This window comes from Podarcis melisellensis (assembly GCF_964234715.1).
Source record: "Podarcis melisellensis genome assembly, chromosome: 10".
Lineage (NCBI taxonomy): Eukaryota > Metazoa > Chordata > Lepidosauria > Squamata > Lacertidae > Podarcis > Podarcis melisellensis.
In genome coordinates, this window is record NC_138542.1 from 50913166 (window position 1) to 50938275 (window position 25110).

General features: G+C 41.6%; 1 protein-coding gene across 5 annotated transcripts in view; it reads right to left on the minus strand.

Moving 5' to 3' along the window:
* Positions 1-25110, minus strand: part of ABTB3 (ankyrin repeat and BTB domain containing 3) — a 213370-nt gene that overhangs the window by 26461 nt on the left and 161799 nt on the right. For 4 of the 5 annotated variants that reach the window (XM_081928198.1, XM_081928195.1, XM_081928196.1 and 1 more), the window contains exons 4-7: positions 22796-22948; positions 9558-9723; positions 8461-8550; positions 3727-3828 (exon numbers count right to left, since the gene is read on the minus strand). In XM_081928198.1, the coding sequence (XP_081784324.1) occupies positions 3727-3828; positions 8461-8550; positions 9558-9723; positions 22796-22948 (511 nt within the window). The remainder of the gene's footprint in view (positions 1-3726; positions 3829-8460; positions 8551-9557; positions 9724-22795; positions 22949-25110) is intronic. The other variant, XM_081928197.1, reaches the window with a different exon arrangement.

A 25110-nucleotide genomic window follows, 5' to 3' on the forward strand; every position in this document is an offset into this window, starting at 1 on the left:
GGGGTTGTCCTGTGATACATCACCAGCTGGCTTGCTATTTGGTTTCAGCCAGACGCCTAAGGTAAAGGTAAAGGTACCCCTGCCCGTATGAGCCAGTCGTGTCCGACTCTGGGGTTGCGCGCCCATCTTGCTTAAGAGGCTGGGGGCCAGCGCTGTCCAAAGACACTTCCGGGTCACGTGGCCAGCGTGACAAGCTCCATCTGGCGAGCCAGCGCAGCACACGGAAACACCGTTTACCTTCCCGCTAGTAAGCAGTCCCTATTTATCTACTTGCACCCAGGGGTGCTTTCGAACTGCTAGGTTGGCAGGCGCTGGGACTGAGCAACGGGAGCGCACCCCGCCGCGGGGATTTGAACCGCCGACCTGATGATCAGCAAGTCCTAGGTGCTGAGGTTTTACCCACAGCGCCACCCGCGTCCCTACTTGCTCTCAAATATCCTCCTGCCTGCTATGTTCTCACAGGATATCTAAGGCCAGCGTTGCAATTGCCCTGCTTGAGGGGTCTTGAAAGTTCCACTTTTTTCTATATAACTTTTCATTTGATTTTCATGCAATAAACCAGGTTTATATGTTACAGGCATTAAAAAAGGTGTGGGTTTGGGGAAATGTTCTACAGACAGCATATGTAGGTTAAGAGTGGTATATGCTTTAGGCATGGGGTTGTTTGTATTAGAATGACAAACTCTAACAGAGCTGGAGCTTAAAGGGTTTTGAGAAGCGCAACATGTTTCATGTTGCCCAAGTCTGCAGGGAAGCAGTCCCCTGAGCACTCCTGGGTAGCTCATCTCATTAAATCAGTCTTACCAACCTGGTGCTCTCCAGATGTTCTGGACTACAACTCTATCAGCCTCCGTCAGCATCTGCTGGCTTCATCTGCGAGAGTGGTAGTACAAAACATATGGAGGGGGCCAGATTGGCAAAGTCTGCATTAAACCATAGCTTCCACTCAGCAACAGGAGAAACAGGAGAACAGCAAAGCTGTGGTTTAATGTAGTATGTGAACGGGACCTGTTTTTAAATGAGCCTTAAATACCTGGATGTTTCAGACTGCTTTTAATTTATTAATGTCATTTAACCTACACTTTATGACTTGTAGTTTATCCGTTACTGACACAATATTTTTGGCTTGTGTAGCACCCAAGTGGAATGTTTTATGCAGATGTTTTGGTGAATTACATTTTCTTGCCTTGAAAAAGTTTTTATCTTGAAAGTTGTTAAAAAATATGTTAATAAAATAAAGCAATTCAAAATGGCAGCCTACGCCAGTGATGGAGCAAATTCTTTGGGCACACCCAAATTAAGGCTTGTAAAAAGTTCAGCTCAGATGGAAAGAACCCGCACACCTTATTTTTTTCAATCATTAAGTTCATTGCAGAAATACCTGGCCATTTAAACAAGTGTGGACCATTCACAATTCCCTGCACAGTGCACCTAATTGTCATGTACATGCCTGAAGGCTATGTGAACTAGCAATCAATGGGACATGACTAATTTGTGCACTTAAAACCCCCAACAATTTCACTGAAATAGATGTTATAAGGGAAGCATCTCATAACATCATTCTGAAGCTCATCAGATTGAGGGGAACACCTTCTACCCTCACTTTAATGGGTTTCTGGGAGTTTCGTGAAGATGCAGTAAAAAAGAGCTAAGGGTTTGAGGAAACCTTTCACCTAAAGGTCAGCCTTAGTTTATTTAAGATCAGTGTAGTCATGTGAACTTCTATTGACTTTTGACCATTGGTCCATCAAGCCCAGTACTGTGCAAAATGGCAGCAATTCTCCAGAAAGCCAGTGTGGTGTATTGGTTAGAGTATCAGACTAGGACCTTAGGAGACCAAAGTTCAAATCCCTACTTAGCCATGAAGCTCACTGTGTGACCTTGGGCCAGTCACTAGTGATGAGCCTAAGCTACCTTCCCAGCGTTGTTGTGAAAGGGAGAGAGCCACGTACGGCACCTTGATATTCTTGGAGGGAAGTTGGGGTATTAATGCAATAATGAATAAACAAAAATAAACAAAATGTTGTTTATAAGACAGTTATTTCTCCCAGATCAGCCTTCCAAGATCCATTTCACTGAAGGTTCCAGGGACTAAACCAGGGACCTTCTAAATGCAAATAATTATTTGTGTCTGTCTGTCAGTGTAACTAAGATATTTGTATATATAAAAAACATCAGCAAATTAAACTCTTCAGAAGTATTACATAGCCACTTTTTCAAGGACAATTAAATAAATCCCGACTGGTATATCTAGTGAGAAAGAATTGGAAATGCATATTGTTACTATGGGGGAGGGGAGAGAGACAGAACAGGTCAGATGTGTGCCCTCTACGCCTCATTCTGGGTATCTCCTCGTTCTCTATTCAACAAAAGTAGCAGCATAACAATTTAGTAGGGCTCTAGATTAAGGTGTGCAATTTTTACATTGCAGCCCAGCCACACTAGCAAGCACCTGAGAGATCAATCTGGTGTATGTAATTTGCTTAGATAAAAGTGATGTGGTGTGGTTGAAAAATGCCACACTTCTCTAGAAACAATGAAAATGATTTAAATGACTGACTCAAGGAAACTGTGAAAGTGGCAACAGATAGCACTGGAAGAATGTATTGGGCTGACTGTATTGGTCATGGACCCATAGGAGGACATCTCTATCAGTTGCACAAACAGACAGGGCATTAGATGATATGCTGCAGATACATCCGTTCACCACAAAATAATGCCATGGGGAAAATCATATTAGAGACAGTCAACATACAAACAGCCTTCCTGGATCACAGTTAGATGAGATAAACCCATCAGATGCCCCTGCAAAGCTCATAAGCTGGGTGTGATAGAAGTAGTCACTATGCTTGTGGCCAGCAATTGGTCCATCAGAGGTATAGCATCCCTTAATGTGGAGGTTCCAGTTTCAGCTGTCAAGGCTTTATAACCACTGATATATCCATCCTCCATCCAAGCTTTTGATACTAACCAGCATCTCACGGCCATGCATTCCACTGTTAATTATGCAGTGCACAAAGGAATGCTTCTTTTTGTTTGTTGACTTATCAGAATTCATTGGATGGGTGTTCTGAGAGAGGAATAGCAGGTGCTGGCTGAGGCTGATGGGAGTTGCAGTCCAAGTTGGCACAAGGTTGGCAATGAGTGCTCTACATTTTCTTTATTTAGCATTATTCTTATCTATGAGTTGAATCAGTCTTTTTAGCTTTGGAACATAACAAAGGACTGCAGGGACGGGGGCGAAGAAACCAGATTAACATTATGTTCACTAACATTAGAAAAAAAGGAACAGAGTTTTTACTTTCGCTAAAATTAAAAAAAGAAAGAGAAAAACACAAATACAGAGGAACACAAAACACATGGCCAAGAATGAGTCAGTAGGACATAACTGGTACAGCTTCATTTTAAAAGTTCCCTGTTTATGCTTCATATTGGCTTACAGTGCAATCCTACAGATGTTTACTTGGAAGTACGTCCCATTGTGTCCACTAGGGATTACTCCCTAGTAAACATGCTTAGGATTGCCTGTCCTACTGATAACTATATATAATAATGCTATTATATATATATATAAAATCTTTCTCTACCTATATCTATACAGCAAACAAAGAAGAAGCAGGAGGAACCAATATGGGAATGGCTGCCAATTATGGGGATGAATGCCAATTAAAACCTAACAAATGGGAAAGAAAATATGAGATGGAGCAGAGGGAAAAACAGCAATACCTGAACTACAGGAATATGTCCATGCAACACAGCAAATGTCAGAGCGGTCCAATGGCGGGTCTCGGGGTGGACGGATGGATATTTATGAGGAGTACTGATAACCTATAAACAGATAAAGGAGTTTTCTTTCATAAATGGCTCTTGAGGGGAGGGGAAAAGGCTATATCTAAACAAAACAAGCTCGTCAGAATGCCAGGCACACTTTGGTACAGAGGAAAAAGCAAGCAAGCATGCAAAAGGCACTCTAGACCATTATTGTCTCTGGCTTGCATCCAGTAGTGCCGGTGCCTTTGCGGAAAAGTGCTTCTTCTCACACGTTTTGCTACCCACTTGAACCCTACAGTTCGTCCCCTGCTAAAAGCAGTTCCTAAGGACCTTCTGTAACAGAACAGGATACAGGGTGGAGAGCTGCAAATAGGCAAGGTGGGGTGGTCAGCAAAAAATCAGTTTCTCCAACTTTGGCTAATGGAACCCCTTTCCACCAAGGCAAAGTCACCACTGGATACAACCCTCTGCATTCCCATCCCCCTTTTATCTAATCAAAATGTTAGTTAGCAAATCAACACACTTCCTTAACTTTATTCTGTGCCTTTAACTGAAGCCTATGCCACTTCTATTGTCCCTGATTGCTATTAGTCGATTAGCTACGAGCTGTGATTGAGGATCTAATAACTATCATCTAGATCCATGGTTTTTAAATTGCATTCCAAAGAACAATGTGCTTCATTGAAAGCTTTATGGAGATTCTTGAATGAGAAGATCAGGAATGGTGGACACTCGTCCCTGAAAGACAACTTGATTACAGCTCCCCTATAGTAAGGAGATGAAGGGGAACAGTGAGTACTGTATGTCCTATGGAGTACTTTCAGTACACAAGGCAATGTTGAAACCCAAATACCCCACTATAGTTTAGTAAGCACCATAAAATATGCCCCCAAACACTCTCCAGATTCCTAGGATTCCTTTCTGATGCACTTCTTAGAAAGAGATCGCTGTGTTCATCCATAAATCTTTTCTGTCCTGTTTCCAAATTCATATGTGAGATATCTAGTAATAAAAAAAACTGCACCAAAATTTGTATTTAACTATGCATTTTGTATCTTCATGTGCATTACTAAATGTTAGTTTATCCTACAGTATGAATTTTTTAACATTTTGGTACACTTTTTGAATCAAGAACTGTGTTGCAAAATATGGAGAAGTGTGAATGTGAAAATAATTATGTTCCAATTCCAGCATTAATTAAGCCAAGAGGTACAAATGAGGTCAGTTTACTAAAAAATGTGAAACAAATGAAAGCAAACAGATCCCTGGAGAAAGATGGTGTGAAAAATCACTCATTTAGATTTAATGTTTAAATGCCATTTTCAGCCCTAAAATTACACCATGTTCTTTTTTAATTAACTACAGTGGATTTTGATTAGGTGCAGACACACACACACACACACACACTGAATTGACCCCTGCATTATTTTCTGTTCCGCTGATGATTTGACAGCAAAGAAATCCATCTATCATTTTAAATGAACTGTTTTCCCTTTGGAGATGCACTTTCTCTTCACAAGGGAAACAGATATCCCTATGGCAATAGCTATAGCTTCTAAAGTGGCCAAACACAGTAAGAATTCGGGATTCATGAGAGCAGTTGCAGTTGATTGCTCCTGAGCGTGCCACAGCAGTTGCCAACCCAATCATGCTTTTGTTTCATGTATAACAAAGGATGTCCATGAATCTCAATTTCAGCTCTGAGCACTCCCATGCTAGGCCACTTTGCGAGGTTTGAGGGTAAGCAAGGAAATTGAAAGGACAGCAAAATCTCGGCAATGTACTTTCTATATTTGCAGTTCTTATGCTCAGACTGTATGAAAGCAGATGGGATATATATCCCTTAGCTTCAACAGGAGTGCATTTCTTTTTCCTTGGCACAAGGTAAAAATAAAACATAAAAATCAGGGGAAAGGCATGTGCTGAAGTCTGACTACTACATCTCACAATTTGGTTCTGGCCCACAACAGCTTATGCCACAATAAGCTTGTTTTTGCTGTAATATGGCTGCCCCTCTGGAAAGTGTGAATAGAAACCTGGGACCAAATGAAGTTTGAAGTTAATTCTGTGAGAACAGTTAGCATGCACCTATGAAAACCAACAGAATACATTTTTTTTTCAATGTGCACATTTTATAAAAATTAAATAGCTGCTGCAGGGAGAGCAGAATTGGGACTGCAGCGTATAGGGAGAGAGAGGCTCATCAGGAAGTTCCCTCCTGGACTTTGGAGGGATACACGTGTTTTATCAGAACTGCTACAGAGGTTGAAGGGTTAAAACACACACACCCTTCTCAGCACGTTGTAGTTCCAATCCTGCTTGGGCCCCACCGGCGATACTGTATTTTGTTTTTAATTTGAAAGCATGTTCATGTTAATTGCTTACATGCAATTAATGCTGTTTCTATATGGTAAGCGGATTGCATTCTATTAGTGCATAACTAAAAAGGGTCTGTGATTGCTAATGTGTGACAACTGTTTCACCCACATCCAAGCATTATTTTTTTTTGTGCAAATCGACTCCAAGGCAAGTTTCAGAAATGATGCTTTTTAAATTGCTTTGTGCATTTCCTGCACCTCTGTTATGAATGGCAATGCCAACTGTGTTACGAAAATACATTCTATGTGTAAATGGCTCTCTCCTGTCTATTCCACTCTAGCAACATGCTCAAGTGAAGCACTGCAGGCTTGATGACCTCTTAGCATCATAGGCAGTGGCGTAGCATGGGTTGTCAGCACCCGGGGCAAGGCAAGTAATTTGTGCCCCCTAACCCGTGGATTTGCGCCCCCTAACCCTAACCCCCAGATGTTGCGCCCGGTGCGGCCGGCCCCCCCTGCACCCCCCACGCTATGCCACTGATCATAGGTGAGAACATCCTGAGAACGGAAGTTAACAACCAACCACACATTTCAGTGAACAGTAACCAGACAATAGTGGATTTCACTTGCTAACAAACCAAACTGACTTAACGTATTTTGGAACTTTGCAAAATGCAGATTCTCTCTCATATGCACTTGCTTTGGTAAGGATGGTAAAAGGGCTCATTTGCAATGCAATCCTTTTGCATGCCTACTCAGAATTATGTCCCACCGCTTTCAACAGGGCAATCTCCCTAGAAAGGGTGTATAAAGACTGCAGCCTCAAATCTCAATTTTTCAGTCACTGTACTATAATTATATCAATCTTTGTGGAAACAATGACTTGGTTTGTTTAACACATTTTTTCTTATATTATAAACTTGTATGCTAATTTAGACAAATTAACTTGATAGCTGCCATGATTCAAATGGAATATAAATAATGAACCAAATATACACCAGTATGTTCAGACAACATATACTGAAATTATTATTCTTGACAGCTGTATAAAACACATTATTTTTCTATATTGATAGTTTAGATCACAGACAGGCAGTGTCTGTTTGATGTATAACCTACAAATTTTTGGTGTAGACAGGAAAAGAAGTTGTACAGGTCTACTCAAAGTGTGTCACATTGAGTTCAGTTGGCCTTAATCTCAACTATGTGTGCACACAAAGTTACGTGGGAGAAAGACCAATTTAACTCAATGGGACTTACTTCTAAGTAGGTATGCATAGTAGAGCACTTCATAGCTGCAATCCTATACACACTTACCAGGAAGTTAGGCCCCATGAAGACAGTTAGACTTCCTTCCAGGCAAACATGCATAGGATTGTGCTGTAAGACTGTCCAAATCAAACTTGATTACCAAATGCACTCCAGCCACATTTTACAGAATTAATATACTGGTTTTTCAAAATCAAGTTGCTCAGACCTGTGCCTAGAAAGTATGGGGCAAGCCCTAAATTGTGGGTAGGTAGGTTGACACAGTTGCAGTAAGAATAACTAACAACATCGTCCCAACCACACAGTATTTTTTATGTTCCAAGCAGAGGCAAGACCATATGTAAAAAGCTGCCTCTACAAAGGCAAAGATCTCATATGGATCAAATTTTGTCGCTTGTAATTTTTGCTTCTCCACACTGCTCTCCGATTTGAATCAACAAGTCATTTGCTGGCCTGTTTCTCCTGAAGTGGCTAAGTTGTGTCTGGACTGTACCACTGCAGAATGCAGGTGGGGGCTCAGATAGCCAAATATTCCTCTCTACAAAATGCTTCCCTGCACTTAGGAAACTAGCACATTAGGTAGAAGGCTAGCCTAGTTACTCTTCTCTTTGATGCATAGTCTGTTGTGTGGAGGCTTTTTGTTTTGGTTTTGGTTTTAAAGGAAGAACACTCATTTTAAGCAATTCCTGACAACAGTTAGAAATGGTACAGCACAGACACAGATTTACCACCACCTTGAAAGAGCTAGGTCTTTGATGGTGTTGACAGCTAACCACTGCAGCTCATATCAGTGAGCCCTGACTCCAGAGGGTGCTGCTTCTCTTGGAGGAGAAAATGTGGTAGATGGATGAGAGCTCTGAAGCTCCTGAATATGGTTCAGGATGGGAGCCCTATGACATTTAATCTGGATTTGACACTAAAGAAAACCTTTTTTCTTTTTCTTTTTTAGTCTTCTTAAATAGATTTTATTTCAATACCAAGTTGCTCTGGGAAGACCCAAAGAGGTTTGCATCCTTGATTTCGGATAGCTGCAGCTCTCCATAAATTTGACATGTTCATGAAAATGTGAGCTAAACACATGTAATCACAAAAACGGTCTCACCTCTGCATTTAGATCTGCACCAGCATCCAGTAGCATCTGGACCATGGCCTCATCGCCCCTCACACAAGCGTACATCAGTGGAGTCATGCCCTGTGGGAACATTAAAGTCCACACATTGATCAGCTTCCAATGGGATTGTTTTATTTAAGGCTTGATTCGGAGATGTCATAAGAAGGCATGCCACTTATGGTGTAGGATGTTTTCAATAAAAGTGTGGATAATTTTAAGAATTTCCTGCAAAAATCCTTTGCTCAATTTTTGTGAACACTGCCTTGCCTTCATCAAGATAAACATTAAAACTCCACGGTCTTCTGCAGTGTCATGAATCCATTGTGTTACACTTCTCTTGTACAAAAATCAGAATATTGGGCCCTTCTTTTGTGAAAATGTTCCTCTATAGCAATTTAATGAGCTTCTTTTTGACAGGTTAGACTTGGGCACTTTATACTGACTGCCAATATTGTTAACGGTTGGAGGAGTAGATGCTTTTGTACGATTGTCCATGATACACAGTGACTTAATTTTAAATGAAATGCCAGACAGCACTGTTGAAAGTTGCTAGCTCTAGGGAAATGCTGCCCTGTTTGGAGGAAAATTAGATTAACTGACCCTTCACTACAAAGACTTCCTGGCTGCAATCTGTATTAATCTGCAATGCCCACTGCAGCTGATCAACACATATCCCTTGTGATTAGTGTTAACTTTCACAATGGCATTAGACACAGATGCAGTTAGGAAAGAATAGTTATGTGCAGCACATGAGTCACAGGGGAAAAAACCAACCACATTCTTAACTTGAGGACGGGCGAGAAAATAGGTGGATGTGGAAGAGAGATGCTATTTCACCCCACACATGGGAGTACACACCCAGTCCATATTCCACAGTCCACATTCCAAATTGCATCTCAGAAAAAGGTTTAACCAGACTGTAAGAAAGAGAAAAGTGTGTGTGGAACTCTGATGGGTTATTCTTTGAGAAGAATCCCGTGCGTATTTTCTTCAATAGTCTATATATAAAAAAATTAAAACCCATTTTACAATTTCAAATTGTCAACTCATTGTTTAAAAAAAATCAGTAAGTTTTTCTTTCTTTTTACCTGATCACTCATGCTGTTAATTCCATCAGGCCCCAACAAAGATATGGCCTGTTTGACCAGATCTGTACGGCCACAGGTCAACATTCGGAACCCAAGGTCCTGCTTGAATTTGGCTTCTGTGGCTACTGCATCCAGCTTCCGAGAAGCACAGAAGCAGTCGTCGATTCTGCAAATTGAAGAAAACAGTTATGTTAGGAAATAATCAGAAAGCAGACTTCCACCATTCATTTGACCACTGCCACGTTTTGTCTATGAACTATAAAGACCATCGTAGCTACAAACATCCTTTATGACAATTTGTCAATGAAAGCTTATATGCAATGAATCCTACGTCACCACGGTTGCATACAAACCATGCATTTAAACCATATGAGTTCCCATAAAGAATCATGGGAACTGGAATTTCCTAAGGGTGCTGGGAACAGCAGTTCTGTGAGGGGTAAATTACAGTTTCCAGAATTTCAGGGAGTGGGGCGGGGTGCTCCAAATTTATGGTGTATGTGCAGATTCTTCTAGCTATGTTTGCCAAACAGGGACTGGTGGGGGTTCTGTCATTTATGCAGCAAGAAGGAACCCAAGACTAGGTAGATGTTTCCAGGATAGAGATGAAGTGATGGCAAAATCAGCACGTGTTGGATTATTTGCCTGTCATGCAGCTCTTACCAGCACCTCTCAGGTAGCAACCAGGAATAGAATCAATGGGTAGAAATCTCAGGGAAGCAGATTTTAGCTAGATGCTTTAATTAGACATCTTGCATTGCTGTTCTATGCTGCTTTATTATTAATCAATCAATCAATTAAATTTGTATACCACCCTACACACAAAGTCCACAGGGCAGTTCACAGCATAAAAATACAAAATAAGAACACCAAGTATGTAACAAAATAAAAAATAAAGACAAACCCAACAACCTCCCTTCCACAAGCACATGTACTTGTGACATGTTTTGCATCGTGCCTTGGGACCATTTGGTGAAGGACAAGCTAGGAGTACAATCAATCAATCAATCAGTCAATCAATGGAAACTTCTTAAAGGTAAAGAGCTGGGGTTTTTTAAAAAAAAATGAAAACAAATTTTAATTGGTTTTTAAACAAAATACAAAAACAAAAACCATTAAACACTTATCCAGCAGTACATCTAATGGTATTTGTTTTATCCATGGTCTTTAGACATACACTTACACATTCAACATTCAAACATATTACTTAACATAACCTCTCCGCTGAGAATACTGAGCAGTTGGTATAGCAAGGTATTGATTTTGGTAATTAACATAGTTAAAGAAAGGGGTCCACCTTTCTCCAAAGGTGTCCCATTTGTAATGCCATTAATTGCCCTCCTGTGTCTGGTGAGGCGCTCAGACATTGCTGCATCCCAGGTATTATTTTCCCATATGTTATGGGGTATTTCAGTCTGGTTTTTCCATTGCTGAGCTATTGCTAACTGTGCTGCGGTCAGTAGGAAGCCTACTAGTTCTCTGTGGTGCAGGGTAGAGTCAATGCCCAATTGGGTGGCCTAAATCTGATTCCCATATAATTTTGCTGTATATTAGGGAAGCAGCACTTTTCAGGTCATATGCTGGCCTGCTGCATAAGGATTCAAACAAGGTAAGTATGCGTAGGCCCTCTCCCCTGTGCTCCAAATGAAGTGCAAATGAATAAGCCTGAGCTACCTGAAACCAGGTAGGACTTTAAAATGGCCTTGCAGTTTCTCTTTGGAATTGCTTTCCCTCTGGGAGGCAGGTAACGGATTGTGTAAATGCCTATGTCCTCCCAATCCTTGAACTTTTGGTATTTATCTGTGTATCATAAGAGCTGTTTGATGGTGCAACAAAACTGCCTTTGCAGGTAGTGGGCTCTCTCCTTTGCTGGACATCCTTTGTATGGTGTCCAGGTGAAAGAGGAATGGGCTCCTACATCTTTAGTATCACTACTGCACAATAATTAAATGTGTAGGAACCCCATATCCCTCTTTTCATCTGACCATCCTAGCCATTTGTTAGGAATGCTATGGCTGCATTCTGCACTGAGCAGAGGTTGGACAAGCTCAAGAACGGGGAAACGTTTTAATTTTTTAGTCCAGGGGCCTCATTTCTTCATGGGGAACCTTCCAGGGGCCTCATGTCAGGGGTGGATGGTGCCAAGGACAAAAGTGGCCAGAACAATTATTTTGACTCTTGTTTTTGTTCAGTAGGCTACATTGAACCCAGAGAAACACAGAGGTTTCTATATGCAAGCAAACACATATTTCCATAGCCCATCAAAGCGAGCAAGAGGAACCCCACAGTTTGAAGACATATTCCAACAGGAGAGAGCACTTTAGTGCAGAGCTGGGGAGGTGTGCGGCTGGGGGGAGGGCTTGGCCAAGGAGAGTCCCGAGGGCCATAGAGAAATCCCTTAAGGGTCATATTTGTGCCTCACCCTGGACCTGAGGTTTCCTACTCATGGGCTAGATGATGAGCAATTTATTCATTATATTATATTCCATACAATGAAGTGTTCTGCCTCGTTATCATATAATTGTTGGGTTGTCCAATAAGCAATCTGGTCCAATAAGCAAAGAGGAGCTCGTCTTCACCCATCTGGTGCACAAGCTCTGCCTCTTCTCCTCTCCACTTGCTTATGGGGTTGGGGGCAAGATCATTTGAATGACACTCTAGGCATGTTCAATATGTGCAGGTGAAAACCTGTGATTTCAAAAAAAAATAATTAAAAATAGTTCTGTGGGTTGCCATCTCTGAATGAGGATTTGATATTAAAACATGCTAAGGATAATTACAGGAGGCCTCCAAGAATTCCATTAAATTCAGTTGCAGATAGCTTAATTAATAATTGCAGATTAAATTCCTGCCCAGTTAGCGCTCTTTATGCTGCCATAAAGAAAATGCAAATCAAACCCACAGAACCTGAGAGCATAAAGGGTTTATGATGCTTATATAGCATTATTTATAACTGCCCCCAACTAGTTACAAATCAGCCACTCACTCTGAATGGTAAAATGTAAATCAGGCCCACAGGATCTGAGATAATCATTGGGCTATTTATAACTATCCCCAACTAGTTACACAATTAGTCATTTGGAATTTTGAGAATATTAGGAATGCCTCCCTTTCTTAATTTGAGCTTCATGGAGTATCCTTTCTATATACCAAGTGTTGTGCTGTTGTTTTTATTGCTAAGCAGCTGCACTGTTTAAAACAACAACAACCATTCAGTGCAATATCACTTTGAAGCAGCAGTTTGACAGCCACAGCATACCACACTGAATATAAGGAGCATTGAACTATTTTGCTCTGGAAAGCAAAGTTTGAGAACTTCTTTCACCAGAAAAAGTGGATTTGAAAGTACAAAGCAAGCAGTTTATTTATGATTATGCAGCAGTGCATTTATACTATTATACAGGGCAAGTACAGATGGGAATGGGACGAATTCCTTCACTGTGCTCAATAGTTTAGAGGTGGTGGGTTGTAGCCAGTGCTGAATTCTCATAGTAGCAAATAGTTTTGCTTGCACAATCCAAGGTACCTGATTATCACCTACCTATTTCAACCATCTGAGATCAGGTCTGGAGGAAGGGAGAGGCTTACACTGTTAGGCCACTTTTGGGTACAACTCAATGTGAGCTGCAAGACTGCACTCCTTTCCTGAAGTGAATTCTCTTCCCATGCCTGAATGGTTGGCCACCATAATCTAAAATTTGAGCTAACCAAGATTTGAACTTGGTTAGGTCTCTCTTCTGTGACTAAAGGGGAGAAGATAATTTGTTCCAGTGACACAAAAGAACAGCACACAGACCTGCACCTTTCACAATCTAAGACTGGGACCATTGTGTTTGCACTAGGCCAATGTGGCACAACAAGAAATAAAGAAGCCAAAAAGACGAACAAATTGAAAGGCATGCAAGAAACAGTTAGGGAAGGTTGACCTGTAGGACTGTATGTTGAAGCATTGGCGTGTGAAGTTGGTACCGCAAAGGAGAACTATTTCTACAACTGAAGTTGAAACTTCAGTACAGGTGACCCTTAAGAACGTCGGCCAATGCAAATACAGCTAAGCTACTCAAATGCAGCAGTCTAGATTTACAGATCTGCTCCTAAGAGATTGCTTGCAGGTTTTGAAGTGCCACACACATACCCACAAAACAGGACTGGCTCCATGCTAGAAGTATGTGTCCAAAGATAATGCCAATCCTTTGCAAGAAATACATTTGTCTTGGCAAGAAAAGACAATGACATCAAAGAACTGTGAAATTTCCCCCTTCACCTCTACCATACATGTGTGTCTGAATCTACTGTTTTCTGTGGCTGTGTAGCTTGTAAAAGTGAAGAAGTAGATAATCAGCTAGTGTTCATTTCCCTTTTAATTTTTTAAAATAAATAAGTTTGAGGCTCCACCGCTTACCTTATAAATTGTGAAAATGGAACTGGAAAAGCAGTGGTTTATAGGGGAGACAAGCGTTGAACCCGGACTAGAGCAATGGATATTGTAAGTTTAAATTCACACTGAAGCTCACCACTTGACCTTGTGCTGTTTCTCAGTCTACTCAGAGGTAGCCAATGTAGTCATGCATCATTTTCATATTCATCATTTCATACTGAGCTATGGTCTGTTCCAAGAGGTGTGCTCAACATTTATATGCTTCATTTCCCATCTTTCCCCATTTTTTTTGTGTGTGCAATATTTTATTGTTGTTGCAAGAAGTTGTGTGATGTCAGGGAGAAAGCTATGGGTATGTTGAAATCATCCATTAGCACATCAGCTAATGACTTTTATCAATGGATGACGTTCTTGTATGAAACAGCTACCACAATCAAGCAGCCCAGACAGATTACACCTCACCTCCTACACAATCCTTTCTGTCGAGACGGTTTATGTGCGAGTCATCCAGTGATGAGGCACTGAGTTGTGTGCATGTGTTGTGTGCTGTTCACAAGGAATATTCAGGTGTATTTCAGAACAGGAGAGCCTCTTTCAGAGATTTTCACCACACTAGTCTTTTTCTAAAGCCATATGACTGTGGATCAGAAACGCAACCCATGCAGTTCTAAGGAAACACACTGTCAGAAACAAATGTTCTGCCTTTTTTGCATTAAGGAAAACTGAGATTCTCATGAACCAAAATGCTATCCAAATTATTTGTTTAAAATGCTTCTAACACTATTTTTGGCTGATGCTAGACGTTGTATGCTACTGAAATGTGCTTTTTCTGCTGCTGCATTTTATTTTATTATTGCTGTTATTATGATATTGTACTTGTGACAGTTGATTTTGGTTTGTATTGTTGTAAGCCACTTTGAGCATGGAAAGGCAACATATGAATAATGTGATGATTTTGCATTCTGACCATAAGGTTTCCAGGGCAGCTTGCAAATCAAACTAGAAGCTATCAGTGCAACCCAGTTTTAAAATCTATTATTTTAACAAAACAAACAAAAAACAGCACAGAAACAGCAAGAATTAAATATCTGTGAATGCCTGGGGGAGAGGAGAAAAGGTGCTGCAACCTTTATGGTGACCAGATGCAAAAGAGGAGAGGACACTTTCACTTTTATCTGTTGTGCAGAAGAGATGCAGCTATTAAAAAGTACAGGACTCTGGTCCTCTTTTGTATCAGGCAACTACTTAATGGATCACCTTTTACATATATGTCTTAAGGCAATTTACAATCTCATCATTAAAAAACCAGCTAAAATAGTTATAATCGCCATGATCATCTGGAATCAGGTTAACAATTATGCACAATGAACACCTAAGGCAGCAACCTTTTCATCCAGCTAGAGAAGCTCTTGAAAAGAAAAATGTATTCCATTCCCCCCACCCCCGGAAAGTACAGATAGTGGGTGCCTAATGTATCTCAACCCTAGTGACCACCCTGCACATCTGGCAGAACAATCAAATGTGCATTGCTCAGGTAACTGCTGGAAATCTGCACACTGTTCAAACTAAAAGGATCCCCCTTCCCAGCCACCATTAGTTGACTGAACACATGTTAGTCAGGGAAATCCCAGCAATGTGCATGAGGGCAGCTATCCTGTGATTCATTGTGGTGCACTATAGAGGAGAGATCCTTAAACCCTAACGGATGTAGTGGGAATCTGTCCATGTTGTCAGAGTTCAGCTCCAGGTTTTGGAAAGGAGCAAGCTCCAGGAAAAGGTTGAAAAAGCACGTAGCCACCCATCACAGCTTCTCATGTGAAAGAAATTACTTGGAAAAAGACAGTTTTTCTATCAACACGTGCTCCCATGCCAGCACCCTCTTAAGTTGTTCAGGTTGCATGGATAACAGCAGAATCTCAATTCATTTCAACTTAGGAAAGTAATTTATAATTAAACAATAAAGGCCTTTGCAGCAGCTTGAAGACTAAAAAATTTATTGGAGCAACATTTGTTAGTCTTTAAGAAGCTACAAGACTAAGACTTTAAGAAGCTAAGACTGTTGTTTTTGCTGCAGCAGGCTAACACAGCTACCTCTCCTGGGATTGTGATTAGCTATTTATGCCCTGTTGTTTTACAGTATATGTATTCTTCCTTCTTGTTTGTGATTTAAATTCCAGCGCAAAAGCAATCAAACAGATTTCCTTTGATCAAACAACAATGGCACTTGTATGCAAAAAGATAGGAGCACTTAATTCTCAACAATATCAACAGCTGAATATTTATCTTCTTTGATTAAGAAAAATCCAAAAACAGTAGAAAGATACAGTACAGTGGTACCTCAGATTAAGAACTTAATTCGTTCTGGAGGTCCGTTATTAACCTGAAACTGTTCTTAACCTGAGGTACCACTTTAGCTAATGGGGCCTCCCGCTGCCACCGTGCCGCCGGAGCACGATTTCTGTTCTCATCCTGAAGCAAAGTACTTAACCCGAGCTACTATTTCTGGGTTAGCGGAGTCTGTAACCTGAAGCGTCTGTAACCTGAGGTACCACTGTATTTCATTCAGACTAGAGCACTATTCAGACATATGAACTCATGGGGTGGTCTTACGCAAAGCACTTGCATCTTAGCCTCAAACTGCTTTGCCTGCTATCTTTGCAACCCAGAGGTAACAGGACAAACTTGAAAGCATCCCCTCTGCAGAAGCACAGCTGGCAATGGTCAAAGGGAGCAGTGGTGAGCCCACTACCAACAGGGCAGATTCTGCCCACCAAGCCATGGCAGGTGATGCACCAGTCGCTAGAAAAACCTAGCAACCATCTGGAGAGCCCCAAGTTCTCCTATCCTTGCTAAATGGCAACTGAAGGTACTCAACATGAAGGTAAGCTGCCTCACAGTGTTTGCATTTCATTTACCCCAGTAGCCTCCTCTCCTGCCTGATGAAAAAGACGTAGAGAAGATTTTTGTTTTTACTAATGGAAGGGGCAGAGTGCTGGGCAACAGTGGAAGGCAAGGATGGGCAGGGAGAAAGATCCTTGCCGAAAGATCAACACTTGGGTCCCACGTATGGAGACAGGAAAAGAGATTGCAATCAGACAAAAGTTTTGTCTGGTGTGTAGAATTTCATTTTAAAGAGAGCCATTTGTGAAATGCAAACTGACTTTTGAAGAGAATCAGGAGTAGGTTCTAAAAACAAGAGAGGGGGGGAAACAGGCAGGGAGCAGGATTCCCAATAACAGCACTGGCCGAGTAGTTTAAATCATACATTTAGGCTGCAGTCCTGTATCTACACACCCAGGAATAAGCCGCACTGAAATCAACAGGACCTACGTCTGAGTAAGTATGTTTAACTAAAAATGCTACGAATTCGCATCTATTTGCTTTATTTTCAGTAGGGCAGCTTAGCTCAACTGCTTTGCATGCAAGTTAAGTCCCAGGATCAATTCCAGGTATGTCTGCAAATGTTCCCTGTCTGAAATCCTGGGGAGCTGCTGCCAGACAGCTCAAGCCATACTTAGCTAGATGAACCAATGGTCTGACCTAATACAAGGTGGCTTCCTATATTCCTCCTCTCTGATCTTTAAATCCCAAACAGGAAATCGGTGATTTAAACCAACACCTCCCTTCTTATTTGGGAGTAGGAGGCAATCAGCAGGAAATCTGAGGTGTATGCCAAGTTCCAGGAGGCTCTTTGCATATGCAAAGCTTGCAGTTGGTCTACAGTCATGTTGCTCAGCCTCAAGGTACACAGTACATCAGAAGAGCCAGAAGGATGCAACTTTAGTGAGTGAGTGAGAGATCCAATCTCTGCAGCAGCTTTAGAGCAGACCTGGAAATGGCTGAAAATTTGAAAAGGAAGCGGAGGGTCTCTTTGACACAGACCTGACTGCTCAACCATAGGAGGGGGTAAATTGGATCAAAGCTGGATGCTGGGATAGCTGGGAGTTTTGTATTTTTCCTGCATCATTTCCCTTGATTCTTCCTCAAAGTTACCATTTCTTTTTCTGGAGGAAATATGAAGGTACTTGTACGTTTTCCCCACTAGGGCAGTTAGTTTTGGGGGAGCAAACTAGGTCAGAGAAATGGCATGAGGTTGGTGAACTAACTACCTCTCTTCCAGTGCCAATCCAATTCATGAGTCCCATTCATGTCTCATCCAGTTTGGCCTTGAGTAAACATGACATGTAGGGACGCGGGTGGCGCTGTGGGTTAAACCACAGAGTCTAGGACTTGCTGATCAGAAGGTCGGCGGTTCAAATCCCCGCAATGGCGTGAGCTCCCGTTGCTCTGTCCCAGCTCCTGCCAACCTAGCAGTTCAAAAGCACGTCAAAGTGCAAGTAGATAAATAGGAACCGCTCTGGCAGGAAAGTAAACGGCATTTCCATGCGCTGCTCTGGTTCGCCAGAAGCGGCTTAGTCATGCTGGCCACATGACCCGGAAGCTGTACGCCGGCTCCCTCGGCCAATAAAGCGAGATGAGCGCCGCAACCCCAGAGTCGGTTACGACTGGACCTAATGGTCAGGGGTACCTTTACCTTAAACATGACATGTACATAATAAGAGAGGAAATCATACATTTTGTAATATTTGAAGTTGTATCTCCCATAGCATTAAGAGTTGAAGTGAACTAGGGGGGAGAAGAGACAACACTTCAATAATTCCTCATTACTGGTGTTAGCAAGGTTAGCAAAAGAGGATGAGATTCCCATCAGGAAACCTGAATATGACCTTGTAAGTATTCAAATCCTCTTTATCCTCTGGAATCATCCGTACCTAGGGACTGCTGTATGTTTGTCAAGGAGTTTGTTTGCAGCCACATGCTGGGTTAGTGTTTCCATACCTAATTATTGCAGCAGTCATAGCTGGAATTAGAGGATTATTCAAAATTTGGGATGAGGACAAGGACACTCAAGGAGAGAGGCATATGAAAAGGGTGCTGTATCTCATTAGATGGGTAACTCATTTTGTATTATTATCTGGCTCTCAAAAGACCTCCTGCTTCCCTACTCTTTCTAGCATCTTTTAAGCTGGAAGCAGCACTAGCAGGAGGTAAAGCAGCAAATTCCCCTACTGCCCCAAAGTCAAGGTGCATAGTGCCCAGTAGTGGCCGTGTTATTTTGAAAATACCACAAGCACCTTCCTCCTCTTTGGCAATACCAAAACAATAATGATACATTAAGGCTGCAATCGTGGGAGAAAGCCCCAACTGAACTTTCTTCTGAGGCCGTGGAGGCAGGAGCGGAATCACTGAAACACAGTGCCCAAAACCTCCACCTCCCTGAGATGCTCCAGGATCTGATACTGTGCTTAACAGTATCAAAAGCCATCTGAGTGATTGAGAAGAACGAGCAGAGTCACACTCCCACCCCATCTCTCTCACGACAAATCTCATCAACCAGGATGACCAAGGCAGTTTCAGTGCCATGACCAGGTCTGAAGCCAGACTGAAATGGATCCTATTACAGATCCTAGAACTTAATTCGTTCTGGAGGTCCGTTCTTAACCTGAAACTGTTCTTAATCTGAGGTACCACCACCAAGTGATTTCTGTTCTCAACCTGAAGCAAAGTTCTTAACCTAAGGTGCTATTTCTGGGTTAGAGGAGTCTGTAACCTGAAGTGTCTGTAACCCAAGGTACCACTGTAATCAGTTTCCTCCAAGCATGCCTGAAGCCAGGCCACCAATACTACATACAACACCTTGCCCACAAAAGGAACATTCACCATTGGGCAATAGTTATTTAGCATTTCATGGTCCAAGGAGGTCTTCTTAAGGAGGGGAAACAGCTCTGACAAGTTCTTTCCCATCACTTATCATCTGATTTTTGTAGCTGGAGATGCCAGGGACAGAACTTTCTTTATACAAACATGTGTTCTGCCAATGAGTTATAATCCAGGACCCTCTTTGCATCCGGTGGGCCACTGTGAGAAAGAGGTTGCTGGGCTAGACAGACCTTTGAGGCAAAAAAACAACAAACCAGTTGGACTTGGAGCTTTAAAGTGCAGACCTGCACCCAGAAAGTTTCCATTGCATATATGTTTCTCTTGAGCAGACAGACAGGACTAACTTGCATCCTGCACTTCTAGAAAAATTTCTATGGGTTCTTGTTGTCCCTTATACCACAGCCTTATTGTCTTGCCCAAACCTACTTGTAAGGGAAAATTCTGTTAAATACTGTTTAATACTACATAAGATATGTGTATATGCCTACACACATGAATATATATTTACCCTAAGTGTGTATTTGTACACATGTGCACATGTATATATATATATAGAGAGAGAGAGAGAGAGAGAGTCATTTTTCATAGTTGATCTCTGTAATATTTTTTGCTTTGATGCTTCTAGCGATGGCCTGAAACACACTTGGTCTTATTACTTCTTAAATTGCTTTTGCCCCTATTCCTCAAGTATTTGCTCTCTGATAACAGAAATCTGGCCTCTTGGCTATGTTGTGGCAATATATATATATATATATATATACACAAATTTATCATGTCTTTATGTGATAATGATAATGCTGTGTCACTGGCTCTTAGCGCTAATAAATCTTTGTTCTTTTCTTCCGCTGCAAGCTACTACTGGAGCTACAATTTACTTTACACATTATTGGGGGTGCTACCATTTTTTTGCAAGTTCATCCTACTACCCAACTACACCAGTGGGTGTGATACAGCTGCTCTGGGAAGAGAAGGCAAGATCCAATTCACTCAAATTCACATTTGAAGCAAAAGTGGAGAAAATGCTGAGCGATCCTTAATATGGGGGGGGGGGGATATTTGTTTAGCCCTAAGCACTTATTCAGAAGCAGCAAGTCTCAATATCAATTGCTGGGGAACAACAGTGGGAGAGTGCTCTTGCATTCATACCCTGTTTTGTAGGTTTACAAGAGGCATCCGGAAGGCCAGTGTGATAAACAGGATGCTGGATTCAGGACTGGCCCAAGACACTGCAATGCCTGAGGCGAAGGACAACATGCCACCCCCATTTCACATAAAATAAGCTGACAGAACTGCAAGTCCATTCTTATTTTAACACTGGCATCCTCCTGAGGGCAGCAGTCTAGTTTAGGGGGCAGAGGCAGGCCCCTTCCCAACACCTTGCACCACGCCCTGCTTCCCTTCTGTTACCTGAGGCAGCCACCTCAGTCTATGCCTAATGATAGGGCTGGCCCTGAGGCTGGACTAGATAAGCCTTCAGTTTGATCAAACAGAGGTATGTTATTATGCTCAGTGAAATACAGTGGTACCTTGGGTTACATACGCTTCAGGTTACAGATTCTGCTAACCCAGAAATAGTGCTTCAGGTTAAGAACTTTGCTTCAGGATAAGAACAGAAATCGTGCTCCGGTGGCACAGCAGCAGCAGCAGGAGGCCCCATTAGCTAAAGTGGTGCTTCAGGTTAAGAACAATTTCAGGTTAAGTACGGACCTCCGGAACAAATTAAGTACTTAACCCGAGGTACCACTGTACCAGGGTAGCAAAAACCTGTCCATAACACAATCACACTCCTGTGGAAGACAGGATTGCCTGGTGTGCTCTGATCCATGTGGTCACGAAGAGTCGGACACGACTAAACAACAACAACACAAACACCAGGGCAAAGTTACAAAAATAAGAGGAAGGCATACAGAAACATGTCTATTCTCTTCCTTGGAGATTTAACATACAAAAAAGGGGCAACTCATTAATCTGGCTCGTTAATAAGGGGCTTCTGATAAATTAATCAGTGATGTCATTTTCCCATAAGCTACTACCATGCACAGTCTCTCATGGTTCTAAACAATCTGAGATGCATAGACTTATTTTTGCATTGCAGCAAGTAACATCAGACCCTGCCAACACAGCGGCTGCTGTCTCAAGGGATATACATATAATCCTTTCCACAGATAAGAAGGGAGTCTTTTATAACTCACTGCCAAGCTGCTGAAAATTAATAATAATAATAATAATAATAATAATAATAATAATAATAATAATAATATGCACACATGGGTTTGAATCTACTGGTCTCTGAAGAATAGCCCAAGGACTGTCAGCTTCATTCTCCTCTGAAGCTACTAAGCAACTAGATGACGAATTTCTGCCTTTACAGGCTCATAATGCCGAAGCATAAGTCATTCCATATAAAAAGCGAATCTAAATAAAATCTCCCACAATGAAGGATACATCAAAACCCAACACTTTTGTACCTTCACATACATGAGCACAATGGCAACAAGCTCTTTAAAAATATAAAATGTATGCATAACTTACATATTGACAGCGGCATTTGGAAACCACTAGCTGCAATACCGCTGCATACTTTTTCTATTTTAAAAATATGCAATGCAACCTCTTAGCAACCTCTTTTCCAGAAACAGAAATTCAGCATGAAAAACAGAAATCTTACAGCAGGAGCTGGAAGTACTTCTCAGTGAAAAATATGCTATTTAAACCATGGCTGCTGCAAAGAAGGGGAAGATGCCTTTTAGATAACACCTCTGAATTTTGCAAAGGAACACAGCAAGACCGAGCTAATTAGGTGAGCACTTCACTCTCTCATTACGGAAACAGCATCTGATGGCAAAGAAGGGGAAATACAAACAGAATTCAAAAGAAAAGGCTTAGGGGGCTTGATCTAGCTATTTAAACATGAAGGCACATAAGCCTTGCAGATTCCAAAACTGGCTCAACGTCCATGTGAAGGAGATACAGGGCTTTTTAAAAAAGGGGGCAGGGGAGATTAGAAAGCGACTTGCAAATCAGCAGATAGAGTATGTAACTGAACCCTTGCTCGGCTTGTTAAACCACAGCAATCTCTTTAACGAATCACATTGAGGTTGGGGTTTTTTGGGGTTGTTGTTTTTTTGCACAGACTTACTTTAACTGCCGAGGTTCACAGTCAACTCCTGGTAGCAACAGCCTGGCCGCTTGCCGTACATCATCACTGTCCAGGGAGAAACTGCGACGGTGCCCTGCGTGAGCCAGAGCTACTCTGATCCATTCCATCAGAGGTGGCAGCACAATGAACGGCCTAGGAAGAACAAGACAAAGAAGCTATTTTTCCTCCCATTGCAGTATATTGTGTGCTGCATAGAATATTTCTTACCTGCCCTTCAACGTTGTTACAATAATATAATCAAACAGTTCTAAAAAAAAAGGAAGTTAAACAGTTTACAATTATAAAAACAAGTGAAACAGTAAAAACCTTTCTAACCCAAACAGAACAGTATGGGAGAGATTTGCATGCTTCTGTGTCAACCTGAGTCTTATTAAAACCTTCAGACCCACAATCACCATGAAAACGGCCACCAGATTTCTTTAAAATCACTATAAAGTACCTTTTTACCAAAGCTCTATCTGCCCAACCCCAGATCAAAACAGAGTGAGAGGGAAGACCATTCACTCCCCCTTCTTGAATAAAAGGCAACAGAAGCTTTAAAAATGACATTATGAAATTTTAATTTCAAAACTAGTGTAATGCCAAACCTGGTCCAGAATATGATTGAACTTAAGTCTGCCCAATATTAAAAATACATTTAAATGACCAAGAAGGATGACCCTGTTACAGTTTTCATGAAAAACCAGTATGTTTCTTTTCAGGCTGCTATCAAGAGAATGTTTTTCAGGATGACAACCACTGATTTTGAGCAGGAAGATCCAGGAATGTAATGGGGTCTCTTACTGTAATTCTAACATTGTAGCATGCCCAGTGCCTTGCAGGAAGGTGAGCACTCTCATCATGAAAAGATCATGAAGAGAGAAGTAAAGGTAGAAAGCGTAGACTCTCTAGGCACAAAAAGGAAGATATATAGATTTCAAGATATTGACATTTTATTCCAACTGAAGCAACAATGATAAATAAATAAAGCTTTCAGTGCAATCCTATGCATGTCAGTTGGGACTTATTCACAGGTAAGAACACAGGATATCTCAGTGCAACATCCAGTGTTGACAATGGATTTTTTTCCCCAGGCGAAAGACCAAAGTCTACGCAAGTTTCACAGGAGTCTTTTGGAAAGCATATCTGCTCCATGACATCACTAATAATGAGCAGCGTAACTGATTTCTCCATGCCTGTACCATATTGTAGTATTGTGGCCATCTCAAATTCTGGGGTAAGACTTCCTTGAGGGCACAAGACACCTAAAGGGAACACATGAAGGTCCAGAGCAGGATCCAGTCCTTAGGGAGATGGAGCATTCCTCCCTGTCAAGATCCACGTTTACTTGGATTTCAAACTGGAGGAGGCATCCTCTGCTGAGGTAGAGCAGGATACTGAGGAGTCAGTGTCTACAGAGACAAGGCCAGAAGCTGATCCCTCAGATGGCAACACACACACCCTGAAGCTCCAATAGCATGGATTTCAATGCCCTGCGTCTAGGAAGAGGGTTAAACCTCTCTGTGAGGGGAATGAGGTGTTCAAACAACTCCCAACATCCTGAAGAAACTGCAGTCCCCAGTATTCTTTGGGAGAAGCCATGACTGTTTAAAGTGATACGATACTGTTTAAAATGCATAGTGCAGTTGTGGCCATGGTTAGGATAGATATGCTGGCCATTTCTTTTTCTAGATTAAAAAGCCTCAAATATGGCAACCATTCATTTTGGGCAAAATGAAAATTTAATAGGCACAATGTGAAGAAATACAATTGTTTCATCCACTGCAACCTCCTTTCAGACTTTGCCTCAAGACTTCTGCTGGACTTGCTGCTGAGATAAAACTGTCAAACAGCTTCTCCAGGCTTTGGCTTCGGAAGATCAGTGTTAGCTCTCAGGAAAATCCTCTCTCTGCAGGTTTTGCATTTCCCTTCTTATGTGCTGGAGCACACAGCATTGAGCCTTTTTATTTCTTCTTTTTTTAAAGGGTCAGCAACAAAGCTATGCTCTGCCCATGCAACATGACTGATGCTCAACCATTAAGAAATTGTTGTTGTTTAGTCGTGTCCGACTCTTCGTGACCCCATGGACCAGAGAACACCAGGCACGATTGTCTTCCACTGTTCCCGCAGTTTGGTCAAACTCATGCTAGTAGCTTCGAGAACACTGTCCAACCATTTCGTCCTCTGTCATCCCTTTCTCCTTGTGCCCTCCATCTTTCCCAACATCAGGGTCTTTTAAGAAATAAAATTATGTGATTTTGCTCTGCTGTCTCTGAATCAGGACTACCTTGAAGATGTGAAATTTGACCATATTT